The sequence below is a fragment of the Heteronotia binoei genome, chromosome 6 (assembly GCF_032191835.1).
Source record: "Heteronotia binoei isolate CCM8104 ecotype False Entrance Well chromosome 6, APGP_CSIRO_Hbin_v1, whole genome shotgun sequence".
Taxonomy (NCBI): domain Eukaryota; kingdom Metazoa; phylum Chordata; class Lepidosauria; order Squamata; family Gekkonidae; genus Heteronotia; species Heteronotia binoei.
Genome location: NC_083228.1, coordinates 141,769,509 through 141,791,561, shown reverse-complemented (window position 1 = coordinate 141,791,561; position 22,053 = coordinate 141,769,509). Strand labels below are relative to the sequence as shown.

At 52.5% G+C, this 22,053-nt stretch overlaps 1 protein-coding gene across 1 annotated transcript in view; it reads left to right on the top strand.

Moving 5' to 3' along the window:
- The window catches only part of ARMC9 (armadillo repeat containing 9), a 231,135-nt gene that overhangs the window by 34,050 nt on the left and 175,032 nt on the right, over nt 1–22,053 (top strand). The window contains exons 7-8 of the mRNA XM_060242830.1: nt 7,609–7,766; nt 18,472–18,570. Of these exons, the coding sequence (XP_060098813.1) occupies nt 7,609–7,766; nt 18,472–18,570 (257 nt within the window). The remainder of the gene's footprint in view (nt 1–7,608; nt 7,767–18,471; nt 18,571–22,053) is intronic.

Below are 22,053 nucleotides of genomic sequence, written 5' to 3'. Positions count from 1 at the left end.
TGTTAAAGCTGCAGTACTGCAGTCCTAAGTGCTGCTCACGACCTGAGTTCAATCCTCAGTGGAAGCTGGTTTCAGGTAGCTGGCTGCAGGTTGACTCAGCCTTCCATCCTTCCGAGGTCGGTCAAATGAGTCCCCAGCTTGCTGGGGGGGGAAGTGTAGATGACTGGGGAAGGCAATGGCAAACCACCCTGTAAAAAGTCTGCCACGAAAACGTTGTGAAAGCAACGTCACCCCAGAGTCGGAAATGACTGGTGCTTGCACAGGGGACTACCTTTGCCTTTTTATAGTCAGATGATCCTTATCCTAAGCTAGAGACCATTCTGGCAGCAAATTTTAGCCCGGGGTGGCCAAACTGAGGCTCCGGAGCCACATGTGGCTCTTTCACACATATTGTGTGCTCTCAAAAACCCCCAGCATCCACCCAGCCAGCTTGGAGAAGTCATTTCTCTCTTTAAATAACTTCTCCAAACCAAGTCAGCTGGTAGCTTGGAGAATGCATATAAAGCTGCTTTCCCTCCCTCCCTCCCTCCCTTCCTTCCTTCCTTCCTTCCTTCCTTCCTTCCTTCCTTCCTTCCTTCCTTCCTTCCTTCCTTCCTTCCTTCCTTCCTTCCTTCCTTCCTTCCTTCCTTCCTTCCTTCCTTCCTTCCTTCTCTCAAACATCTGACGTTCGTGTCTTGCAGCTCTCAAACATCTGGCGTTTATTCTATGTGGCTCTTACATTAAGCAAATTTGGCCACCCTGTCCTAGCCTGGTAGTGGCTGTAAGACATGACTGCTAAATGGAGCCTCCAGGCTTAGAGCCAGTGTACCTCTGTTCCTAACATCTGCCACTCAGGGAACAGGGAAAGGGCTTTGGTTTATCTCCCTGTTTATGAGCTTTCCTGAAGCATCTTTTTTGACCACTGTGGAAATAGGGGGCCAGGCCAGGTTCAGATTTTTGGTCCAAAGCAGACAGATTTTTTTTCTGACATTCCTTATGAGTTGTTTATCGGAAACTTCTCCCGGCCAAGCCTTTAAATGAGTTGAAAAGGGTTTTTCGAATGCTGAGAAATGATGCGATACGCGCATATAGTTTTCCCTCGCTGACATTGGTTGTATGTATGAGGTTTTCCCTGGAAAACGTTTCTCTCCGATCAGGCCTGTTATTGGAAGCAGATTTTTTTCAATCCATTGGTGGTTATAAAAAGAGCTTTTAAAAAAGACCGTCTAAATCCAGAGGTGCCAAAGAAGGCCAGGTTGAGAAAACAATTGGTTTTCCTGATCTGCGCCAGGATTTGGGGATCCTGGAAAAACTGTGTAGCTCATCTCAGCAGGACGGACGATCACCTGACGGGCGATTCTGCGCTTAACGGTTGCACGGTTCATTTGGACATGAGGACAAAAAGCACGAAATGGTTTTTCAATTGGGGGAAAAATTGACTGAAATGTCCTTGGACATTCTCTCAGTTGTTCTGGTCCGGTGAAGCTGGTGAAAGGAAAGCAGTGGGGGGATAGAAAACCGTTCTGGGTTTCCCTGGGAATCTTTAGATTTCTTTTCTGTGCCCAGAACTTCCACCTCAGAAGTTCTACCACCTCCAACCACCTATACGTTTTTTGTTGCTTTAAAAGACTTTGAGCCTTCTCCCTAGCTTCCTCTAATATCTGCACCTCCTCCCCCCCCCCGCCCCCATATACAGATACTGTCCAGTTCCTCTCTCTCGCTCTCATTTGGAATACTGTGTACAATTCTGGTCACCGCACCTCATAAAGGATATTATAGCACTGGGAAAAGTCCAGAAAAGGGCAACTGGAATGATTAAAGGGTTGGAACGCTTTACCTATGAAGAAAGGTTGAAATGCTTGGGGCTCTTTAGCTTGGAGAAACGTCGACTGCGGGGTGACATGATCGATGTTTATAAGATTATGCGTGGGATGGAGAAAGCAGAGAAAGAAGACATGACATGATAGAGGTTTACAAGATAATGCATGGAATGGAGAAAGTAGAGAAAGAAGTACTTTTCTCCCTTTCTCACAATACAAGAACTCATGGGCATTCGATGAAATTGCTGAGCAGACAGGTTAAAACGGATAAAAGGAAGTGCTTCTTCACCCAAAGGGTGATTAACATGTGGAATTAACTGCCACAGGAGGTGGTGGCGGCTACAAGCATAGCCAGCTTCAAGAAGGGTTTAGATAAAAATATGGAGCAGAGGTCCATCAGTGGCTATTAGCCACAGGGTATAGATGGAACTGTCTGGGGCAGTGATGCTCTGTATTCTTGTTGCTTGGGGGGGGTGGGGGACAAAGTGGAATGGCTTCCAGCCCCGCTTGTGAACATAAGAGAAGCCATGTTGGATCAGGCCAATGGCCCATCCAGTCCAACAGTCTTCACGGTGGAAGACGAGAAGTGTTTGCCCGCTCCAGGACCACTAATTTAGGAAGGGGTGTTGAAAGACCTGAGTCGGATTGAGGTGACAAGAGAGGAGGGCCTACAACTGATTGATGAATTAAAAACTAATAAGTCACCCGGTCCAGGTGGCATACATCCGAGAGTTCTGAAAGAACTCAAAGTTGAACTTGTGGATCTTCTGACAAAAATCTGTAATCTTTCATTGAAATCTGCCTCCGTTCCTGAGGACTGGAAGGTAGCAAATGTCACCCCCATCTTTAAAAAAGGTTCCAGAGGAGATCCGGGAAATTACAGGCCAGTCAGTCTGACTTCAATACCGGGAAAGTTGGTAGAAACCATTATCAAGGACAGAATGAGTAGGCACATTGATGAACACGGGTTATTGAGGAAGACTCAGCATGGGTTCTGCAAGGGAAGATCTTGCCTCACTAACCTGTTGCATTTCTTTGAGGGGGTGAACAAACATGTGGACAAAGGAGACCCGATAGATGTTGTTTACCTTGACTTCCAGAAAGCTTTTGATAAAGTTCCTCATCAAAGGCTCCTTAGAACGCTTGAGAGTCATGGAGTAAAAGGACAGGTCCTCTTGTGGATCAAAAACTGGCTAATTAATAGGAAGCAGAGAGTGAGTATAAATGGGCAGTCTTCGCAGTGGAGGACGGTAAGCAGTGGGGTGCCGCAGGGCTCCGTACTGGGTCTCATGCTCTTTAACTTGATCATAAATGATTTGGAGTTGGGAGTGAGCAATGAAATGGCCAAGTTTGCAGATGACACTAAATTGTTCAGGGTGGTGAGAACCAGAGAGGATTGCGAGGCACTCCAAAGGGATCTGTTGAGGCTAGGTGAGTGGGCGTCAACGAGGCAGATGAGGTTCAATGTGGCCAAGTGCAAAGTAATGCACATTGGGGCCAAGAATCCCAGCTACAAATACAAGTTGATGGGGTGTGAACTGGCAGAGACTGACCAAGAGAGAGATCTTGGAGTCGTGGTAGATAACTCACTGAAAATGTCAAGACGGTGTGCGTTTGCAATAAAAAAGGCCAACGCCATGCTGGGAATTATTAGGAAGGGAATTGAAAACAAATCAGCCAGTATCATAATGCCCCTGTATAAATCAATGGTGCGGTCTCATTTGGAATACTGTGTGCAATTCTGGTCACCACATCTCAAAAAGGATATTATAGCATTGGAAAAAGTCCAGAAAAGGGCAACTAGAATGATTAAAGGGTTGGAACACTTTCCCTATGAAGAAAGGTTAAAACGTTTGGGGCTCTTTAGCTTGGAGAAACGTCGACTGCGGGGTGACATGATAGAGGTTTACAAGATAATGCATGGGACGGAGAAAGTAGAGAAAGAAGTACTTTTCTCCCTTTCTCACAATACAAGAACTCGTGGGCATTCGATGAAATTGTTGAGCAATCAGGTTAAAACGGATTTAAGGAATTACTTCTTCACCCAAAGGGTGATTAACATGTGGAATTCACTGACACAGGAGGTGGTGGCAGCTACAAGCATAGCCAGCTTCAAGAGGCGGTTAGATAAAAATATGGAGCAGAGGTCCATCAGTGGCTATTAGCCACCGTGCGTGTGTGTGTGTGTGTGTGTGTGTGTGTGTGTGTGTGTGTGTATATATATATATAAAATTTTGGCCACTGTGTGACAGAGTGTTGGACTGGATGGGCCATTGACCTGATCCAACATGGCTTCTCTTATGTTCTTATGTTCTAACACTCTGTTTCACATAAGAACATAAGAGAAGCCCTGTTGGATCAGGCCAGTGGCCATCCAGTCCAACACTCTGTGTCACATAAGAACATAAGAGAAGCCATGTTGCATCAGGCCAGTGGCCCCTCCTATCCAACACTCTGTGTCACATAAGAACACAAGAGAAGCCATGTTGGATCAGGCCAATGGCCCCTCCAGTCCAACACTCTGTTTCACACAGTGACCAAAAAACCCCAAGTGCCATCAGGAGGTCCATTAGTGGGGCCAGGACACTAGAAGCCCATTCTAGTGGGTTTCTATCATTGCATGTGTGACCCTATGGTCACATTATGCTGACCCTATGGATTAATGGCCTCCAAAACATCCTCTCAGTGACAGTCTTGTTCAGGTTTTCCTGTGCTTTCAGACAAATTGGTTTTAAGGTTTGTTGCTGCAAGCCACTCTGAACATAAGAAGAAGAAGAAAAAGAAGACATTGGATTTATATTCTGCCCTCGACTCTGAATCAAAGTCTCGAAGCGGCTCACAGTCTCCTTTACCTTCCTCCCCCACAACAGACACCCTGTGAGGTAGGTGGGGCTGGGAGAGCTCTGACAGAAGCTGCCCTTTCAAGGACAACTCCTGCCAGAGCTATGGCTGAGCCAAGACCATGCTAGCACCTGCAGATGGAGGAGTGGGGGATAAAACCCAGTTCTCCCAGATAAGAGTCCACGCACGTAACCGCTGCACCAGACTGGCTCCGGAAGACGGCAAGTTCACATTGGAGGGTCCTTCAGTAGCAATTTCCGTAGAATGGGGCTAGTTGCAGAAAGAAAGCAGCAACCTGAGATCAAATGTTGATTCCCGTGCATCTTTTTGCCTCCATGTTCCGTTGTTCATGCCATCTTAACAACTCTGAGTGTTGCTTTGGGACAGAATGTTCTAGGAAAGCCATTAAATTGCCAAGTTCTGTTTAGAAGTAGACATTTTCCCACTCCCTTCCCTTCATGTTTGTGTGTCAGGATGAAGGTGTTGATGTAGTCAGAAAGGGGTGTGTGTTTGGAGTAAATCCTCTCTGTCTTGGTTGGGCTGATGGGGTGATGACAGCCCCCGCCTGGCATTTATACCGGGCGCTACAAAATGGAGTGCCTCTCTCGTGCCCGTTTATCACCTGTTTGAATCCCCAGCCTAAGTGGCTGCCAGCAGCTCGGTTGTTCTCTCTTTTAATTCAGGATTTATGGAGGTTTTTTTACTGCTTGTTGCAGCGGGATCAGGATAAGAGGTAGCCGGAATGAGCTACGTCAGGCCACGAGGCCAAATGAGGACAGCTGCTGCGGGCTTCACGTCTAGAGCTCTCATCATTTTGTAAAACAAAATGGTTATCTGGTCCCAGTACCAGCCCGAGGGCACATGGCACCCTAGGCAGATTGGTGGTCTGCTGCCCCTCCACCTCACCCCCGTGGCGTCGCACCCCCTGCATCTCCTCACCGTGGTGTCGCACCACCTGCACCTCCCCCCCATGGTGCCGTGCCCCCTGCACCTCCCCCTGTGGTGTCGTGCCCCCTGCACCTCCCCCTTGTGGTGTTTCGCCCCCTGCACCTCCCCGCTCGTGGTGTTGCACCCCCTGCACCTCCCCCCCGTGGTGTCACGCCCCCTGCACCTCCCCCCCATGGTGTCGCACCCCCTGCACCTCCCCCCCGTGGTGTGCCCCCTGCACCTCCCCTTGTGGTGTTGCGCCCCCTGCACCTCCCCTTGTGGTGTTGCGCCCCCTGCACCTCCCCCTGTGGTGTCGCACCCCCTGCACCTCCCCCCCATGGTGTTGTGCCCCCTGCACCTCCCCCTGTGGTGTCGCACCCCCTGCACCTCCCCCTGTGGTGTCGTGCCCCCTGCACCTCCCCCTGTGGTGTCGCACCCCCTGCACCTCCCCCTGTGGTGTCGCACCCCCTGCACCTCCCCCTGTGGTGTCGCACCCCCTGCACCTCCCCCTGTGGTGTCGCACCCCCTGCACCTCCCCCCCATGGTGCCGTGCCCCCTGCACCTCCCCCTGTGGTGTCGTGCCCCCTGCACCTCCCCCTTGTGGTGTTTCGCCCCCTGCACCTCCCCGCTCGTGGTGTTGCACCCCCTGCACCTCCCCCCCGTGGTGTCACGCCCCCTGCACCTCCCCCCCATGGTGTCGCACCCCCTGCACCTCCCCCCCGTGGTGTGCCCCCTGCACCTCCCCTTGTGGTGTTGCGCCCCCTGCACCTCCCCTTGTGGTGTTGCGCCCCCTGCACCTCCCCCTGTGGTGTCGCACCCCCTGCACCTCCCCCCCATGGTGTTGTGCCCCCTGCACCTCCCCCTGTGGTGTCGCACCCCCTGCACCTCCCCCTGTGGTGTCGTGCCCCCTGCACCTCCCCCTGTGGTGTCGCACCCCCTGCACCTCCCCCTGTGGTGTCGCACCCCCTGCACCTCCCCCTGTGGTGTCGTGCCCCCTGCACCTCCCCCCCCGTGGTGTGTCCCCTGCACCTCCCCCTGTGGTGTCGCACCCCCTGCACCTCCCCCCCGTGGTGTTGCGCCCCCTGCACCTCCCCCCCATGGTGTTGTGCCCCCTGCACCTCCCCCTGTGGTGTTGCGCCCCCTGCACCTCCCCCCCGTGGTGTGCCCCCTGCACCTCCCCCTGTGGTGTTGTGCCCCCTGCACCTCCCCCTGTGGTGTCGCACCCCCTGCACCTCCCCCTGTGGTGTCGTGCCCCCTGCACCTCCCCCTGTGGTGTCGCACCCCCTGCACCTCCCCCTGTGGTGTCGCACCCCCTGCACCTCCCCCTGTGGTGTCGTGCCCCCTGCACCTCCCCCCCCGTGGTGTGTCCCCTGCACCTCCCCCTGTGGTGTCGCACCCCCTGCACCTCCCCCCCGTGGTGTTGCGCCCCCTGCACCTCCCCCCCATGGTGTTGTGCCCCCTGCACCTCCCCCTGTGGTGTTGCGCCCCCTGCACCTCCCCCCCGTGGTGTGCCCCCTGCACCTCCCCCTGTGGTGTTGTGCCCCCTGCACCTCCCCCTGTGGTGTCGCGCCCCCTGCACCTCCCTGCCCATGGTGTTGCGCCCCCTGCACCTCACCCCCATAGTGTTGCCCCTCCTCCCTCCCTTCCCTCCTCAGGTCAATTTCAATGTCCGGAAGGGCAATGAGCGCCACTCCAGGCTGTGTAAAGGTGCCCCCCTCGCCGATCAACTGATTGGCGGGAGCAGGGCGTCTTTACACAGCCCAGACCTGTGCTGATCGCCCTTCCAGAAATTGAAATTGACCTGGAGTGGGGAAGGGAGGGAGGAGGAGGCTAAGGAGTGGGCAAACTAGGCGTTTGCTGAGGGGGGAGGGGAGAAGGCCGAATTTGGCGCCCTCACCTTGCCGGCACCCTAGGTAACCACTTAGTTTGCCTAGTGGCGAGCCAGCCCTGTCTGGTCCCCAGTCAGGCCAGGGCTCTGGCGGAAGGAGAAGGTGGGTCAGGTTGGGTTCCGGAAGTCATCTCTTTCCCTTCCCTCCTGCAGAGATGTTGCAGCACCTTCATCAGCAGCTGGTGGAGTCCGAGCGCAAGACCATGACCTACCTGAAGCGGTTCAACAAGATACAGGCAGACTACCACAACCTCATCGGGGTCACCGCCGAGCTGGTGGATTCGCTGGAGGCCACGGTCAATGGCAAAATGGTAAGAGAGAGCCTGAGGGCGTCATCCAGAGTGCCTCTGTGTGTGTGCCAAGCAGGGCTTTTCTTGTAGCAGTAACTCCTTTGCATATTACGCCACACCCCCTTGATGTAGGCAATCCTCCAAGAGTTTACAGTAGGCCCTGTACTAAGAGCCCTGTAAGCTCTTGGAGGATTGGCTACATCAGGGAGGTGTGGACTAATATGCCTTGGGGCTTTTTTGTAGAAGAAGATGATGAAGAAGATATTGGATTTATATCCCGCCCTCCACTCCGAAGAGTCTCAGAGCGGCTCACAATCTCCTTTCCCTTCCTCCCCCACAACAGACACCCTATGAGGTGGGTGGGACTGAGAGGGTTCTGACAGCAGCTGCCCTTTCAAGGACAACCTCTGAGACAGCTATGGCTGACATTGCAGCAGCTGCAAGTGCAGGAAGAGTGGGGAATCAAGCCTGGCTCTCCCAGATAAGAGTCCGCACACTTAACCACTACACCAAACTGGCTCTCCTTGTAGCAGGAACTCATTTGCATATTAGTCCACCCCTCCCTGATGTAGCCAATTCTCTTGGCGCTTACAGTAGGCCCTGTAAGAAGAGCTCTGTAAGCTTTTGCGGGATTGGCTACATCAGGGAGGTGTGGCCTAATATGCAAAGGGTTCCTTAAGGCTTTTTTGTAGTTGGAATTCCTTTGCATATTAGGCCACACCTCCATGATGCAGCCAATCCTCTAAGAGCTTACAGGGTTCTTCATACAGAGCCTGCTGTAAGCTCCAGAAGGACTGGCTACATCAGAGGTGTGTGGCCTAATATGCAAAGGAGGTCCTGCTAGAATTCCTGACAGGGCTCTTCGTACAGGGCCTGCTGGAAGCTCCAGAAGGACTGGCTACATCAGAGGTGTGTGGCCTAATATGCAAAGGAGGTCCTGCTAGAATTCCTGACAGGGCTCTTCGTACAGGGCCTGCTGGAAGCTCCAGAAGGACTGGCTACATCAGGGGTGTGTGGCCTAATATGCAAAGGAGGTCCTGCTAGAATTCCTGACAGGGCTCTTCGTACAGGGCCTGCTGGAAGCTCCAGAAGGACTGGCTACATCAGGGGGGTGTGGCCTAATATGCAAAGGAGGTCCTGCTAGAATTCCTGACAGGGCTCTTCGTACAGGGCCTGCTGGAAGCTCCAGAAGGACTGGCTACATCAGGGGGTGTGGCCTAATATGCAAAGGAGTCCCTGCTACCAAAAAAAAAAAAGCCCTGAGGAACTCCATTCCATATTAGGCCACACGTAACATTCCCTGCTCCAAAGTTTCAGGCTGAGGCCCTTCACATCACCTCTGACCTGGACCTTTTAGCTAGTGATGCCAGAAATTGAGCCTGGGTCCTTTGGTGTGCCCAACAGATGCTCTGCTACTAGTCCACAGCCCCTGAGGGAGTCCCCCAGTCCTTTTAAAAGGCATCCTTCTAAAGATAGCTTCAGCCGGAAATGTTCAAGTTATGCACGACACCACTCCCGGGCAGTCTCTCCTCCCCACTCCTCCACTTGCAGCTGCTGGAATGGCCTTGGGTCAGCCATAGCCTCTTGTAGGAGTTGTCCTTGAAACGGCAGCTTCTGGGAGAACTCTCTCAGCCCCACCCACCTCACAGGGTGTCTGTTGTGGGGGGAGAAGATCTAGGAGATTGTAAGCCGCTCTGAATCTCTGATTCAGGGAGAAGGGCGGGGTATAAACCTGCCCCCACCTCACAAGGAATCTATTGTGGGGGGAGAAGATAGAGGAGATTGTGAGCCGCTCTGAGTCTCTGATTCAGGGAGAAGGGCGGGGCATAAATCTGCCCCCACCTCACAGGGTGTCTGTTGTGGGGGGAGAAGATAGAGGAGATTGTGAGCCACTCTGAGTCTCTGATTCAGGGAGAAGGGCGGGGTATAAATCTGCCCCCACCTCACAGGGTGTCTGTTGTGGGGGGAGAAGATAGAGGAGATTGTGAGCCACTCTGAGTCTCTGATTCAGGGAGAAGGGCGGGGTAGAAATCTGCCCCCACCTCACAGGGTGTCTGTTGTGGGGGGAGAAGATAGAGGAGATTGTGAGCCACTCTGAGTCTCTGATTCAGGGAGAAGGGCGGGGTATAAATCTGCCCCCACCTCACAGGGTGTCTGTTGTGGGGGGAGAAGATAGAGGAGATTGTGAGCCACTCTCTCTGATTCAGGGAGAAGGGCGGGGTATAAATCTGCCCCCACCTCACAGGGTGTCTGTTGTGGGGGGAGAAGATAGAGGAGATTGTGAGCCGCTCTGAGTCTCTGATTCAGGGAGAAGGGCAGGGTATAAATCTGCCCCCACCTCACAGGGTGTCTGTTGTGGGGGGAGAAGATAGAGGAGATTGTGAGCCACTCTGAGTCTCTGATTCAGGGAGAAGGGCGGGGTATAAATCTGCCCCCACCTCACAGGGTGTCTGTTGTGGGGGGAGAAGATACAGGAGATTGTGAGCCACTCTGAGTCTCTGATTCAGGGAGAAGGGCGGGGTATAAATCTGCCCCCACCTCACAGGGTGTCTGTTGTGGGGGGAGAAGATAGAGGAGATTGTGAGCCGCTCTGGGTCTCTGATTCAGGGAGAAGGGCGGGGTATAAATCTGCCCCCACCTCACAGGGTGTCTGTTGTGGGGGGAGAAGATAGAGGAGATTGTGAGCCGCTCTGGGTCTCTGATTCAGGGAGAAGGGCGGGGTATAAATCTGCCCCCACCTCACAGGGTGTCTGTTGTGGGGGGAGAAGATAGAGGAGATTGTGAGCCGCTCTGGGTCTCTGATTCAGGGAGAAGGGTGGGGTATAAATCCGCCCCCACCTCACAGGGTGTCTGTTGTGGGGGGAGGAGATTGTGAGCCGCTCTGGGTCTCTGATTCAGGGAGAAGGGTGGGGTATAAATCTGCCCCCACCTCACAGGGTGTCTGTTGTGGGGGGAGAAGATAGAGGAGATTGTGAGCCACTCTGGGTCTCTGATTCAGGGAGAAGGGCGGGGTATAAATCTGCCCCCACCTCACAGGGTGTCTGTTGTGGGGGGAGAAGATAGAGGAGATTGTGAGCCGCTCTGGGTCTCTGATTCAGGGAGAAGGGCGGGGTATAAATCTGCCCCCACCTCACAGGGTGTCTGTTGTGGGGGGAGAAGATAGAGGAGATTGTGAGCCGCTCTGGGTCTCTGATTCAGGGAGAAGGGCGGGGTATCAATCCAATCTTCCCCTCCTCTTCTTCTTCCGGTGCATCCCTTTTTAGCCTCTGAGATCCCCTGCTCCCACCTGGGGATTGGCAACCGTAGTGTTGGGGAAACATGAATCAGGATTTTCCTCACCTGGAAGGTAGTAACCCTGCCGTCCAGCCCTTGTAAGTCTAAGACAGACAGAATCCTAGAGTTGGGAGGGACCTCCAGGGTCATCGAGTCCAACCCCCTGCACAACGCAGGAAACTCACAAACACTTCTTCTTCTTCCGCCCTTTTGTACTTGCAGCCACTGCTGTGTCTCGGAGTTCCAAAAGCGCCCGCAGGCGCAGGAAAGTTGGGACCAGCGTTCCCTCTACGCTGAGTGAGCGTGAGCTAGCTCACGGAATCTTCTTCGTGGCCCCGAGCACACTCATTGACGCGGTTTGCCACAACTTTTAACGCCAGCAGCTCCCGAAGTAAAATTTTTGCTCGCAAGAGTATGCAGCTTAGAGCAGGGGTGGCCGACGGTAGCTCTCCAGATGTTTTTTGCCTACAACTCCCATCAGCCCCAGCCATTGGCCGTGCTGGTTGGGGCTGATGGAAGTTGTAGGCAAAAGACATCTGGAGAGCTACCGTTGGCCACCCCTGGCTTAGAGGGGACGTTGGTTGGGACCTCCCCCACCATGTCGCCTGTGAATGCTCCCGAGCAGGCCTGGAATTCAGCAGGAGCTCACGGGAGCACAGCTCCTGAACCTTTCTGAGGGTTCCCCCTCCGTCCTCCCCACCTACCTTGCCCATTGAATAGCAGGTGCAACTGCAAAACAAGCCCTGGATTAGGAGAGCGGGCAGGCAGCCAGCCAGCCACCAGGAGCTTTGCCACGTCCCCAGCAGCCCTCATTAACCCCTGAAGAAGCCTGCACCACCCTTTCTCCACTTCTTAGGTGATTTTGGGCGGGTGGCTTGCTGGCCTTTTGCCTGGGGGGTGGGTGGCCCAAGAGAGTCCCAGGGGAGCGAGGCCTGCTTGGGCTGGCTGGATCTCTAGCCAGCCCAAGCAGACCTCGCTCACCCGGGGCTCTCCTTTCTTGCGTCAGGTTGCCTTTGGCTAGGGGTGGTGGAATAGGCTAATGAGTTATGCGAATGAGCTCTACCACCTATTTTTCTACAAAGCAACCCCTGTTCCCGAGCCTTTTAGATGTCACAATATCTCCGCTTCGGTTTGAAGTTTCCTTTTTCCGTGTGAGAGCTTTAAGCCCTCTTGGAGTTGCGAGTGGTGAGTTTGGGAGCAGGATAAAACAATGCAGGGACTGATTTTTTAAAAAAACGTACTGTAAAGAAACCACAAGCCTGGATTTCAGCAAAATCCACTTGTATTCTAGGAGGCAGCCAAGATAAATTCAAGGTGTTTCCAATGGGGAAGGACTGAATACCTGGGCCTCTTGTTTAAAGATGCTTACATGGCTGGGAGGGACACAAGAAAGATTTATACCAGGGGTGGCCAACGGTAGCTCTCCGGTTGTTTTTTTGCCTACAGCTCCCATCAGCCCCAGCCGGCATGGCCGGTGGCTGGGGCTGATGGGAGTTGTAGGCAAAAAAAAACATCTGGAGAGCTACCGTCAGCCACCCCTGATTTATACAGTTACGCTTGGCGTGGAGAAAGTGGATGAAGATACATTTTTCCTCCTGTCTCCCGTAATACTGTAACTGGGGGGCATGCATTGAAGCGAATGGGCGGTAAGATGAAGGATGGACAAAAGGAAGTACTACTTTGCTGGATGAGTTATTACGTTACGGGATAATCGAATTGTAATTGTGGAAGTAATTCAGTTGCAGCTTTCATTGCCAGAGGACATAGCAGTGGCCACAAACGTAGATGGTTTTAAGAGAGATTCATGGAGGAGAGACCTATTAATGGCAACTGGAGACGAAAGGGAGCCTCCGTATTTACATCTCAGAAAATACCAGTGCTGGGAGACAACGTCAGTAGAAGGTCTTGGCCTCTCTGCCCTGTTGCTGGCCCTCCAGAGGAACTGGTTGGCCACTGTGTGAGACAGGATGCTGGACTAGATGGACCCTCACTGGTCTGATCCAGCAGGGCTCTTCTGATGTTCTTATGAAGGCCTCAGCCTCTCTGGCCTGTTGTTGGCCCTCCAGAGGAACAGGTTGGCCCCTGTGTGAGACAGGAGGCTGGACTAGATGGACCCTCACTGGTCTGATCCAGCAGGGCTCTTCTGATGTTCTTAGGAAGGCCTCAGCCTCTCTGCCCTGTTGTTGACCCTCCAGAGGAACTGGTTGGCCACTGTGTGAGCCAGGAGGCTGGACTAGATGGACACTCAGTGGTCCCATCCAGCAGGGCTCTTCCGATGGGGAAGGCCTCAGCCTCTCTGCGCAGAGGAACTGGTTGGCCACTGTGTGAGACACGATGCTGGACTAAATGGACTACTCGCCTGATCCAGCAGGGCTCTTCTGATGTTATTTTAAGGAAAGGCCTCAACCTGTCTGCCCTGTTGTTGGCCCTACCAAGGGACTGGTTGGCTGCTGTGTGAGACAGGATACTGGATGAGATGAACCCTCACTGCTCTGACCCAGCAGGACTCTTCTGATGTTCTTATGAAGGCCTCAGTCACTCTGTCCTGTTGTTGGCCCTCCAGAGGAACAGGTTGGCCCCTGTGTGAGACAGGAGACTGGATTAGATGAACCCTCACTGGTCTGACCCAGCAGGGCTCTTCTGATGTTCTTAGGAAGACCTCAGCCTCTCTGCTCTGTTGTTGGCCCTCCAGAGGAACTGGTCGGCCACTGTGTGAGACAGGAGGCTGGACTAGATGGACCATCACTGGTATGTTGCAGCAGAGCTCTCCTTTTGTACTTGATTAAGCCCCACTGTTGACCGTTGGGTGGGGAAGAAAAGCAGAGAGAAGAGGTGACGTCCCAAGTGACGACAGGGTTGGTGGTGGCCAGGAAGCAGTGAGAGGGGGATGGGTGAGCTGGCACAGTGATGAGCAGAGGGAAGAGGGCAGAATGAGGAAAGAGGGCACAGCGAGGGAACGGGGAGAAGTTAACCAGTGTTGGGGGTTAGGAGGGGGAGAAGAAGTAGAGTGTGGGGTGGGGGGAAAGGTGACAGTGGAGGAAGGGGTAGAGTGAAGTGGCTGAGGAGAGGTCACCCCAGGAGAAATCAGGGATCAGTGAGGGAATTTCCCTGTGAGTTTCTTGTGGGTCTCTGCCTGTCGGTTATACCTAATACTCACAATCTCCTCTGTCTTCTCCCCCCACAACAGACACCCTGGGAGGTGGGGGCAGATTTATACCCCGCCCTTCTCCCTGAATCAGAGACTCAGAGCGGCTCACAATCTCCTCTATCTTCTCCCCCCACAACAGACACCCTGTGAGGTGGGGGCAGATTTATACCCTGCCCTTCTCCCTGAATCAGAGACTCAGAGCGGCTTACAATCTCCTATATCTTCTTCCCCCACAACAGACACCCTGTGAGGCAGGGGGGGCTGGGAGAGCTCTCACAGCAGTCGCCCTTTCAAGGACAACTCCTACGAGAGCTATGACTGACCCAAGGCCATTCCAACAGCTGCAAGTGGAGGAGTGGGGAATCAAACCAGGTTCTCCCAGATAAGAGTCCTCACACTTAACCACTACACTAAACTGGGAGATGAGAGATCTGAAATCTTTTTTTAAAAGTCTGTTGGTAGGGATCAAACTCCCCCATATAAGAGATGAGCAGCTGTGCCTAAGAAATCCATGCTCTTTGAGATCTCAAGAGGCCATTGAGGGTGGCTAGGCAACCACAGAAATATTGCCTGCCTTCAAACCTTGTTTTCTGTCAGGAAAAGGCCGGAGAAGGGCTCTTTTGGGACTATTTTGGATTCCCGGTTCATCCCTACTCCCCTTCCCTGGGATATCGGGGGAAATGCAGTGATCTTGTGTGTCCTTGCGGTATCCCCACTTGTCCATTACTCATTGCCTTTTCCCCTAGAAGAGGTTTGAAAGTAAGTGTTAGAGCAGCATCTCCCATCTGCTGCTCTCCCACCTTTGTAATCTTGGCAAACTAAAGTTTTGGAACATACTTTGCTGAGACAGCATCTGCTTCCTTCCCAAGATGCACTGGGATCTTTTTGTTGAACTGTTTGTAGATTTTTTATTCCCTGGATATCACCACATGGTGGCACTGTTTAGTTGAGCGTTAGGGCTGCTTTCACCACCTCGAGAGGCATTTTTAAAAAGAAACTGCATCGAAATTTGCCTTTAAAAACGCTTTTTTATCTTGTTTTGCGGAATGATGGAATTCTAGTGCGAGGAAAGATAACAGTCCCTCTTCATCCCATGGCAAATCCCCCCCCCCAAGCCCCCCTCCCTCTTCATCCCATGGCAAAGACGTTTCTCACTGTGGATACCATATCTCACACCACAGAATCTGGATCCCAGAGTACATATGAACATATGAAGCTGCCTTCTACTGAATCAGACCCTCGTTCCATCAAAGTCAGTATTGTCTACTCAGACTGGCAGCGGCTCTCCAGGGACTCAAAGCTGAGGTTTTTCATGCCTATTTGCCTGGACGCTTTTGAGTTGGAGATGCCGGGGATTGAACCTGGGACCTTCTGCTTACCAAGCAGATGCTCTACCACTGAGCCACTATCCCTCCCTAAAGTCAGTATTGTCTGTTCAGACTGGCAGTGGCTCTCCAGGGTCTCAAGCTGAGGTTTTTCATGCCTATTTGCCTGGACCCTTTTGAGTTGGAGATGCCGGGGATTGAACCTGTCACCTTCTGCTTACCAAGCAGATGCTCTACCACTGAGCCATCGTCCCTCCCTTGACTGGCAGCGGCTCTCCAGGGTCTCAAGCTGAGGTTTTTCACGCCTATTTGCCTGGACCCTTTTTAGTTGGAGATGCCGGGGATTGAACCTGGGACCTTCTGCTTCCCAAGCAGATGCTCTACCACAGTGGTCCAGTTCATCAGCAGTTGGGAGAACTGTGACTGGCCCAAGGTCACCCAGCAGGCTTCATGTGGAGAAGTGGGGAATCACAAGCCTTCCGTGTACCAGTATCACAGTCTCGATTACTTGATCTTCTGGTAGGGCTGTGAAGCTCCCATAGGGGGCGGGGGATACCTTGGTTTGAAGGACTGCACCCCACTGGTATGGAGCAGGTCATCAGGGAGATCCCTGCCCCCAAAGAACCTTGTCAACGCATGACGTGCCCTGCATGATGATGTCACCCAGAAGTGACGTTATTGCGCTGGGGATGCTCCAGAATTCAAGGTAAAACTCTATGGTACCATTGAGTTTTATTGCGACTCCTAGAGCGTCCCCGGTGCGACGCTCTAGGATCCAAGTTAAAATTCCGTGGCACCATAGAGTTCACCTTGAATTCTAGAGTGTGCCCGGCGCGGTGACGTCAGAAAGGGACGGTGGGGAGGGACGGTGGCTCAGTGGTAGAGCATCTGCTTGGGAAGCAGAAGGTCCCAGGTTCAATCCCTGGCATCTCCAAAAAAGGGTCCAGGCAAATAGGTGTGAAAAACCTCAGCTTGAGACCCTGGAGAGCCGCTGCCAGTCTGAGAAGACAAGACTGACTTTGATGGACTAAGGGTCTGATTCAGTATAAGGCAGCTTCATATGTTCATATGTCATTGCACCACACGTTCTGTGCGAGAGAGAGAAAGAGAGAGAGATAACAGTCCCCCGCCGCAGCTGCGGAAGGACTCGCAATCCTATCTTGCGGCCTAGATTTGTAGTAGTCTCCCTCTTCTGCGTCTGCACTCGAAGGTAGCTTTTGGTGCCTCTGACAAAGCGGACTTGGCTCAGAAAAGCTATAATCAAAAAAGTGAGCTCTTTAAGACAACCGCTGCTTTGGATGCAACCGTTCCGTAATGAAGCTGCCTCAAACCGAATCAGACCGCTGGTCCGTTGAGGGCCGTCTCGTCCGCTCGGAAGGGCTGCAGTTCTCAGGTGGAGGTCTTTCGCATTGCCTCTCACCTGGTCCTCTCAACTGGAGGTACCAAGGATTGAACCTGGGACCTTCCGCATGCCGAGCAGAGGCTCTGCCGCTGACCCACAGCCCCTTCCTGATGTAATGCGGACGTAATCAAGGGACAGAATTCCTGGCCATAGACGTGTCCGCTTGTCAAATGAGCATAAAGCAAAACTCCATCCTTTTTGCGGAGCCTCCCTCCGTGGGAAAAAAAAATTCTTGGAATGTAAAGCATTGGCGTTCCTTGAGCTCCTGTATCTGAGTCCCAGGTGGTCTCGTGCCCAGCAGCTCTTTCTTGAGTGCAGTTCCCATTAGGGCTGCTTTTGGCAGCTCCATGGATGGTGTTGCTTCTGCAGCCTACAGGCTGGGATCGAAGGAAATGTTCCCGTTTCCCACTGGCTTGGTTTGTTTCCCTGAGAGCCAGTTTGGTGCAGTGGTGAAGTGCGCGGACTCTTATCTGGGAGAACCGGGTTTGATTCCCCATTCCTCCGCTTGCAGCTGCTGGAATGTCCTTGGGTCAGCCAGAGCTCTCTTATCTGGGAGAACCGGGTTTGATTCCCCCACTCTGCCACTTGCACCTGCAGGAATGGCCTTGGGTCAGCCATAGCTCTCTTATCTGGGAGAACCTGGTTTGATTCCCCACTCCTCCACTTGCACCTGCAGGAATGGCCTTGCGTCAGCCATAGCTCTCTTATCTGGGAGAACTGGGTTTGATTCAAGAAGGGTTTAGATAAAAATATGGAGCACAGGTCCATCAGTGGCTATTAGCCACAGTGCATGTGTGTATATAAAATTTTTTGCCACTGTGTGACACAGAGTGTTGGACTTGATGGGCTGTTGGCCTGATCCAACATGGCTTCTCTTATGTTTTTATGTTCTTATGATTCCCCCACTCCTCCACCTGCACCTACTGGAATGGCCTTGGGTCAGCCACAGCTCTCTTATCTGGGAGAACCGTGTTTGCTTCCCCACTCCTCCACTTGCACCTGCTGGAATGGCCTTGGGTCAGCCATAGCTCTCATAGGAGTTGTCCTTGAAAGGGCAGCTGCTATGAAATCCCTCTCAGCTCTACCCACCTCACAGGGTGTCTGTTGTGGGGGAGAAAGGGAAAGGAGATTGTAGGCCGCTCTGAGACTCTGTCCTTGAATGGGCAGCTGCTGTGGGAGCCCTCTCCAGTCCCACTCACTTCAATGGGTGTCTGTCTCCTGCCAGTTTGGTGTAGTGGTTAAGTGCACAAACTCTTATCTGGGAGAACCAGGTTTGATTCCCCACTTCTCCACTTGCAGCTGCTGGAATGGCCTTGGGTCAGCCAGAGCTCTCTTATCTGGGAGAACCGGGTTTGATTCCCCACTTCTCCACTTGCAGCTGCTAGCATGGCCTTGGGTCAGCCATAGCGCTAGAAGAGGTTGTCCTTGAAAGGGCAGCTGCTGTGAGAGCCCTCTCAACCCCCCCCCACTGGACTGTTGTGGGGGAGGAAGAGAAAGGAAGTGGTGAACCGCTCTGAGACTCTGAGATTTGGAGTGGAGGAAGGGATATAAATCCAATATCTTCTTCTTCTCTTGTAGATCACCCCGGAAGACCTGCAGAGCGTCTGTGTCCGTTTGTTTAGCAACCAGATGATGCAGAGCGTGGTGCACAGCATAGACTTCACGAGGCCTGGAACTGTAAGTATGATCCGCTGGGGCACCAAGGTTGCCCTCTTTGGCTGGGGAAACTCCTGATGATTTGGGGGCAGTGCCTGTGGATGGTAGAGTTTGAGGAGAAGTGAGGATATGATACCACTCTAGGATTTCACCTTCTCCTAGACTCTACGAGGTGCCATAGAGTCTGTCCTCTGAAGCTGCCAAACTGCTGTGCTTTTCTGATCTCCTTCCAGGGGAGCTGTTCTCTGTCGTCAGGAGCTCTGTTGTAACTCTAGGGCAGGGGTGGCCAAACTGTGGCTCAGGAGCCACACGTGGCTCTTTCACACATATTGTGTGGCTCTTGAAGCCCCCACCAACTCCGTCAGCCGGCTCGGAGAAGGCATTTCTGGTCTTTAAATCACTCCTCCAAGTCAAGCCTGATGGTGGCTTGGAGAATGCATTTAAAGCTAAAGTTGCTTTCTTTCTACCTCTATCTCCCTCCCCTCCTTCCTTCCTGTGTGTCTTGTGGCTCTGCTGTCTTTTGCCGGTGAGTGAAGGCTTTCCCATTGGCCAGCCGTTAGCTTCCGAAAGACCGGCAGACAGTGTAAAAGCACAGGTGCATCCTCAAACATCAGTTCACACTTTAATACACAATTGATATGAGTGACACCTTCCTCCAAGGGAAACCCAAAGCACATGCTTAAGGGACGTCTCCTGTGAGTTATGATGCCGACAGTCAGGCTTCTTTTGTAGAAAAAGCCCAGCAGGAACTCATTTGCATATTAGGCCACACCTCCTGATGTCACCGTTATTTCATACAGGGTTTTTTTGTAGAAAAAGTCCAGCAGGGGCTCATTTGCATATTAGGCCACACCTCTTGGTGTCACCATTGTTTCATGCAGGGTTTTTTTGTAGAAAAAGTCCAGCGGGGGCTCATTTGCATATTAGGCCACACCTCTTGATGTCACCATTGTTTCATACAGGGTTTTTTTGTAGAAAAAGCGCAGCAGGGACTCATTTGCATATTAGGCCACACCCCCTGGTGTCACCTTTGTTTCATACAGGGGTGTTTATTTGTAGAAAAAGCCCAGCAGGAACTCATTGGCCTATTAGGCCACACCCCTTGACATCACCATTGTTTCACACTGGTTTTTTTGTAGAAAAAGCCCAGCAGGGGCTCATTTGCATAATAGACCACTCCCCCTGACACCAAGCCAGCCAGAACTGCATTCCTGCTCAAAAAAAGCCCTGCTGACAGTTAGATTCTCTAGTTAATCCTTTCCTAAAGACTCGCTGTGGTGTCCGGTGTATCCCGGCAACCTTTTTTTGCTGAAGTGGTCACAACTTGAGATCCGTAGACAGCAAGGCTGTATCCCATTGTTGAGAAACATTCGATATGTGTTTGCATTTCAAATGCTTTTATTATTGTCTGAAACGTGTTACTGTTTTGTTTGAATGTTATAGCTGCCTTGGAGACCCGGAATTGGGTGAAAAGGCGGTGTAGAAATTTCCTGAATAAAAGAAAGAAGAATTGGGATGCCACGCTTCCGCCAGGGGCGGGGGATTCCCGGATCTGGAGGGCCCCGATCCATGGCAGGGAGCAGGCCACTGGGGGGATCCTTGCCCCCGAAGAGCCTTGTCACCGCGCACCATCCCCAGCACGATGACGTCACCCGAAAGCGACCTTATCGAGCTGGGGACGCTCGGGGACTCGTGTTAAAAACTCGACGGTGCCGTAGAGTTTTATCGTGAGTCCTAAAGCATCCCTGGTGCGATGATGTCACTTCCGGGGGACATCATTGTTTTGTACGCGCGAGAGAACAGTCCCCCGCCACAGTGGCAGAGGGACTTGGCTGTCAAGCATGAGATTTCAAAATAACTAGTCCTTGGGTTTTTGAAACAACGTTTGGTTTATTGATAATCCATGTGGCTCAGTTGAGCTAGGTATTGGAACTGATACAGCATAACAGTGAGATACATACTTAAAGATGGCACATCAAAGGATTCTATAAACAATTCTACATTCTCTAAACCCTTCTACATTCACGTGTGAAACTTCACACTGTAACTTCCTTATCTCTATTATGGCTGGCGCTTCCTGGGTCCAAGCGTGGCTGGCCTGGGAATTGGTCCCAGGAGGTTTTATCTTCAAGGAGTACACTCCTGCATTTGTTAGTAAAAGCGAAAGAGTTCTCTACTTTGATGTGCCTGGGTCTTATTCATGGTTAGTAACATTTCTATATTTTAATAGCTACCATCAGAAAGGAATAAACAATGCTTGACATAGGCAACCCTAGTAAAGAAGGTGATTCTGGGAGACAGCAGCTCGGCCTTCCACTGTTCAGGTTGCAGGCTGCTATGTGCTTGCCTCCCGGCTTCCCTGCACAGCTGGGAGAGACTTCACGAAGGTGTGGTGAGCCGGGCTCTCCATACGGTTATTGTTGTCTCCTCTTCCGTGGAGCTGAGTGATATAGAGGATGTCTCGAATCAGTCTCGGTTGACAGGAAGGTGCCCTGACCTGGATGGCTCAGGCTAGCCTGATCTCATCAGAACTCGAATGGGGGGATCCTTGCCCCCGAAGAGCCCTGTCGCCGTGCATCATCCCCGGTGTGATGACGTCGCCCGAAAGTGATGTTATCGAGCTGGGGATGCTCTAGGATTCGCGATAAAAACTCTACGGTGCCGTAGAGTGTTATCACGGATCCTAGAGCGTCCCTGATGATGTCGGTTCTGGGTGATGTCATTGTTTTGCGTGCAAGGTTTCCAGAGTTGCTACACAGACGCAGGCGGCGGCAAACCACCTGTGTTTCTTTGGCCTGAACCAGAAGATCCAGGCTGGCCTGATCTCATCTGATCTCAGAAGCTAAGCAGGGTCAGCCCTGGTTGGTCCTTGGATGGGAGACTGCCAAGGAAGTCCAGGGTTGCTATGCAGAGGTAGGCAATGGCCAGCCACCTCTGCTTGTCTCTTGCCTTGACCCGGATGGCCCAGGCTAGCCTGATCTCATCTGATCTCAGAAGCTGAGCAGGGTCAGCCCTGGTTGGTCCTTGGATGGAAGACCACCAAGGAAGACCAGGGTTGCTATGCAGAGGTAGGCAATGGCCAGCCATCTCTGTTTGTCTCTTGCCTTGACCCAGATGGCCCAGGCTAGCCTGATCTCATCTGATCTCAGAAGCTAAGCAGGGGCAGCCCTGGTTATTACTTGGAGGGTAGACCACCAAGGAAGTCCAGGGTTGTTACGCAGAGGTGGGTAATGGCCAGCCACTTCTGTTTGTCTCTTGCCTTGACCTGGATAGCCCAGTCTAGGCTGATCTCATCTGATCTCAGAAGCTAAGCAGGGTCAGCCCTGGTTGGTCCTCGGATGGAAGACCACCAAGGAAGACCAGGGTGGCTATGCAGAGGTAGGCAATGGCCAGCCACCTCTGCTTGTCTCTTGCCTTGACCTGGATGGCCCAGTCTAGGCTGATCTCATCTGATCTCAGAAGCTAAGCAGGGTCAACCCTGGTTGGTCCTTGGATGGGAGACCA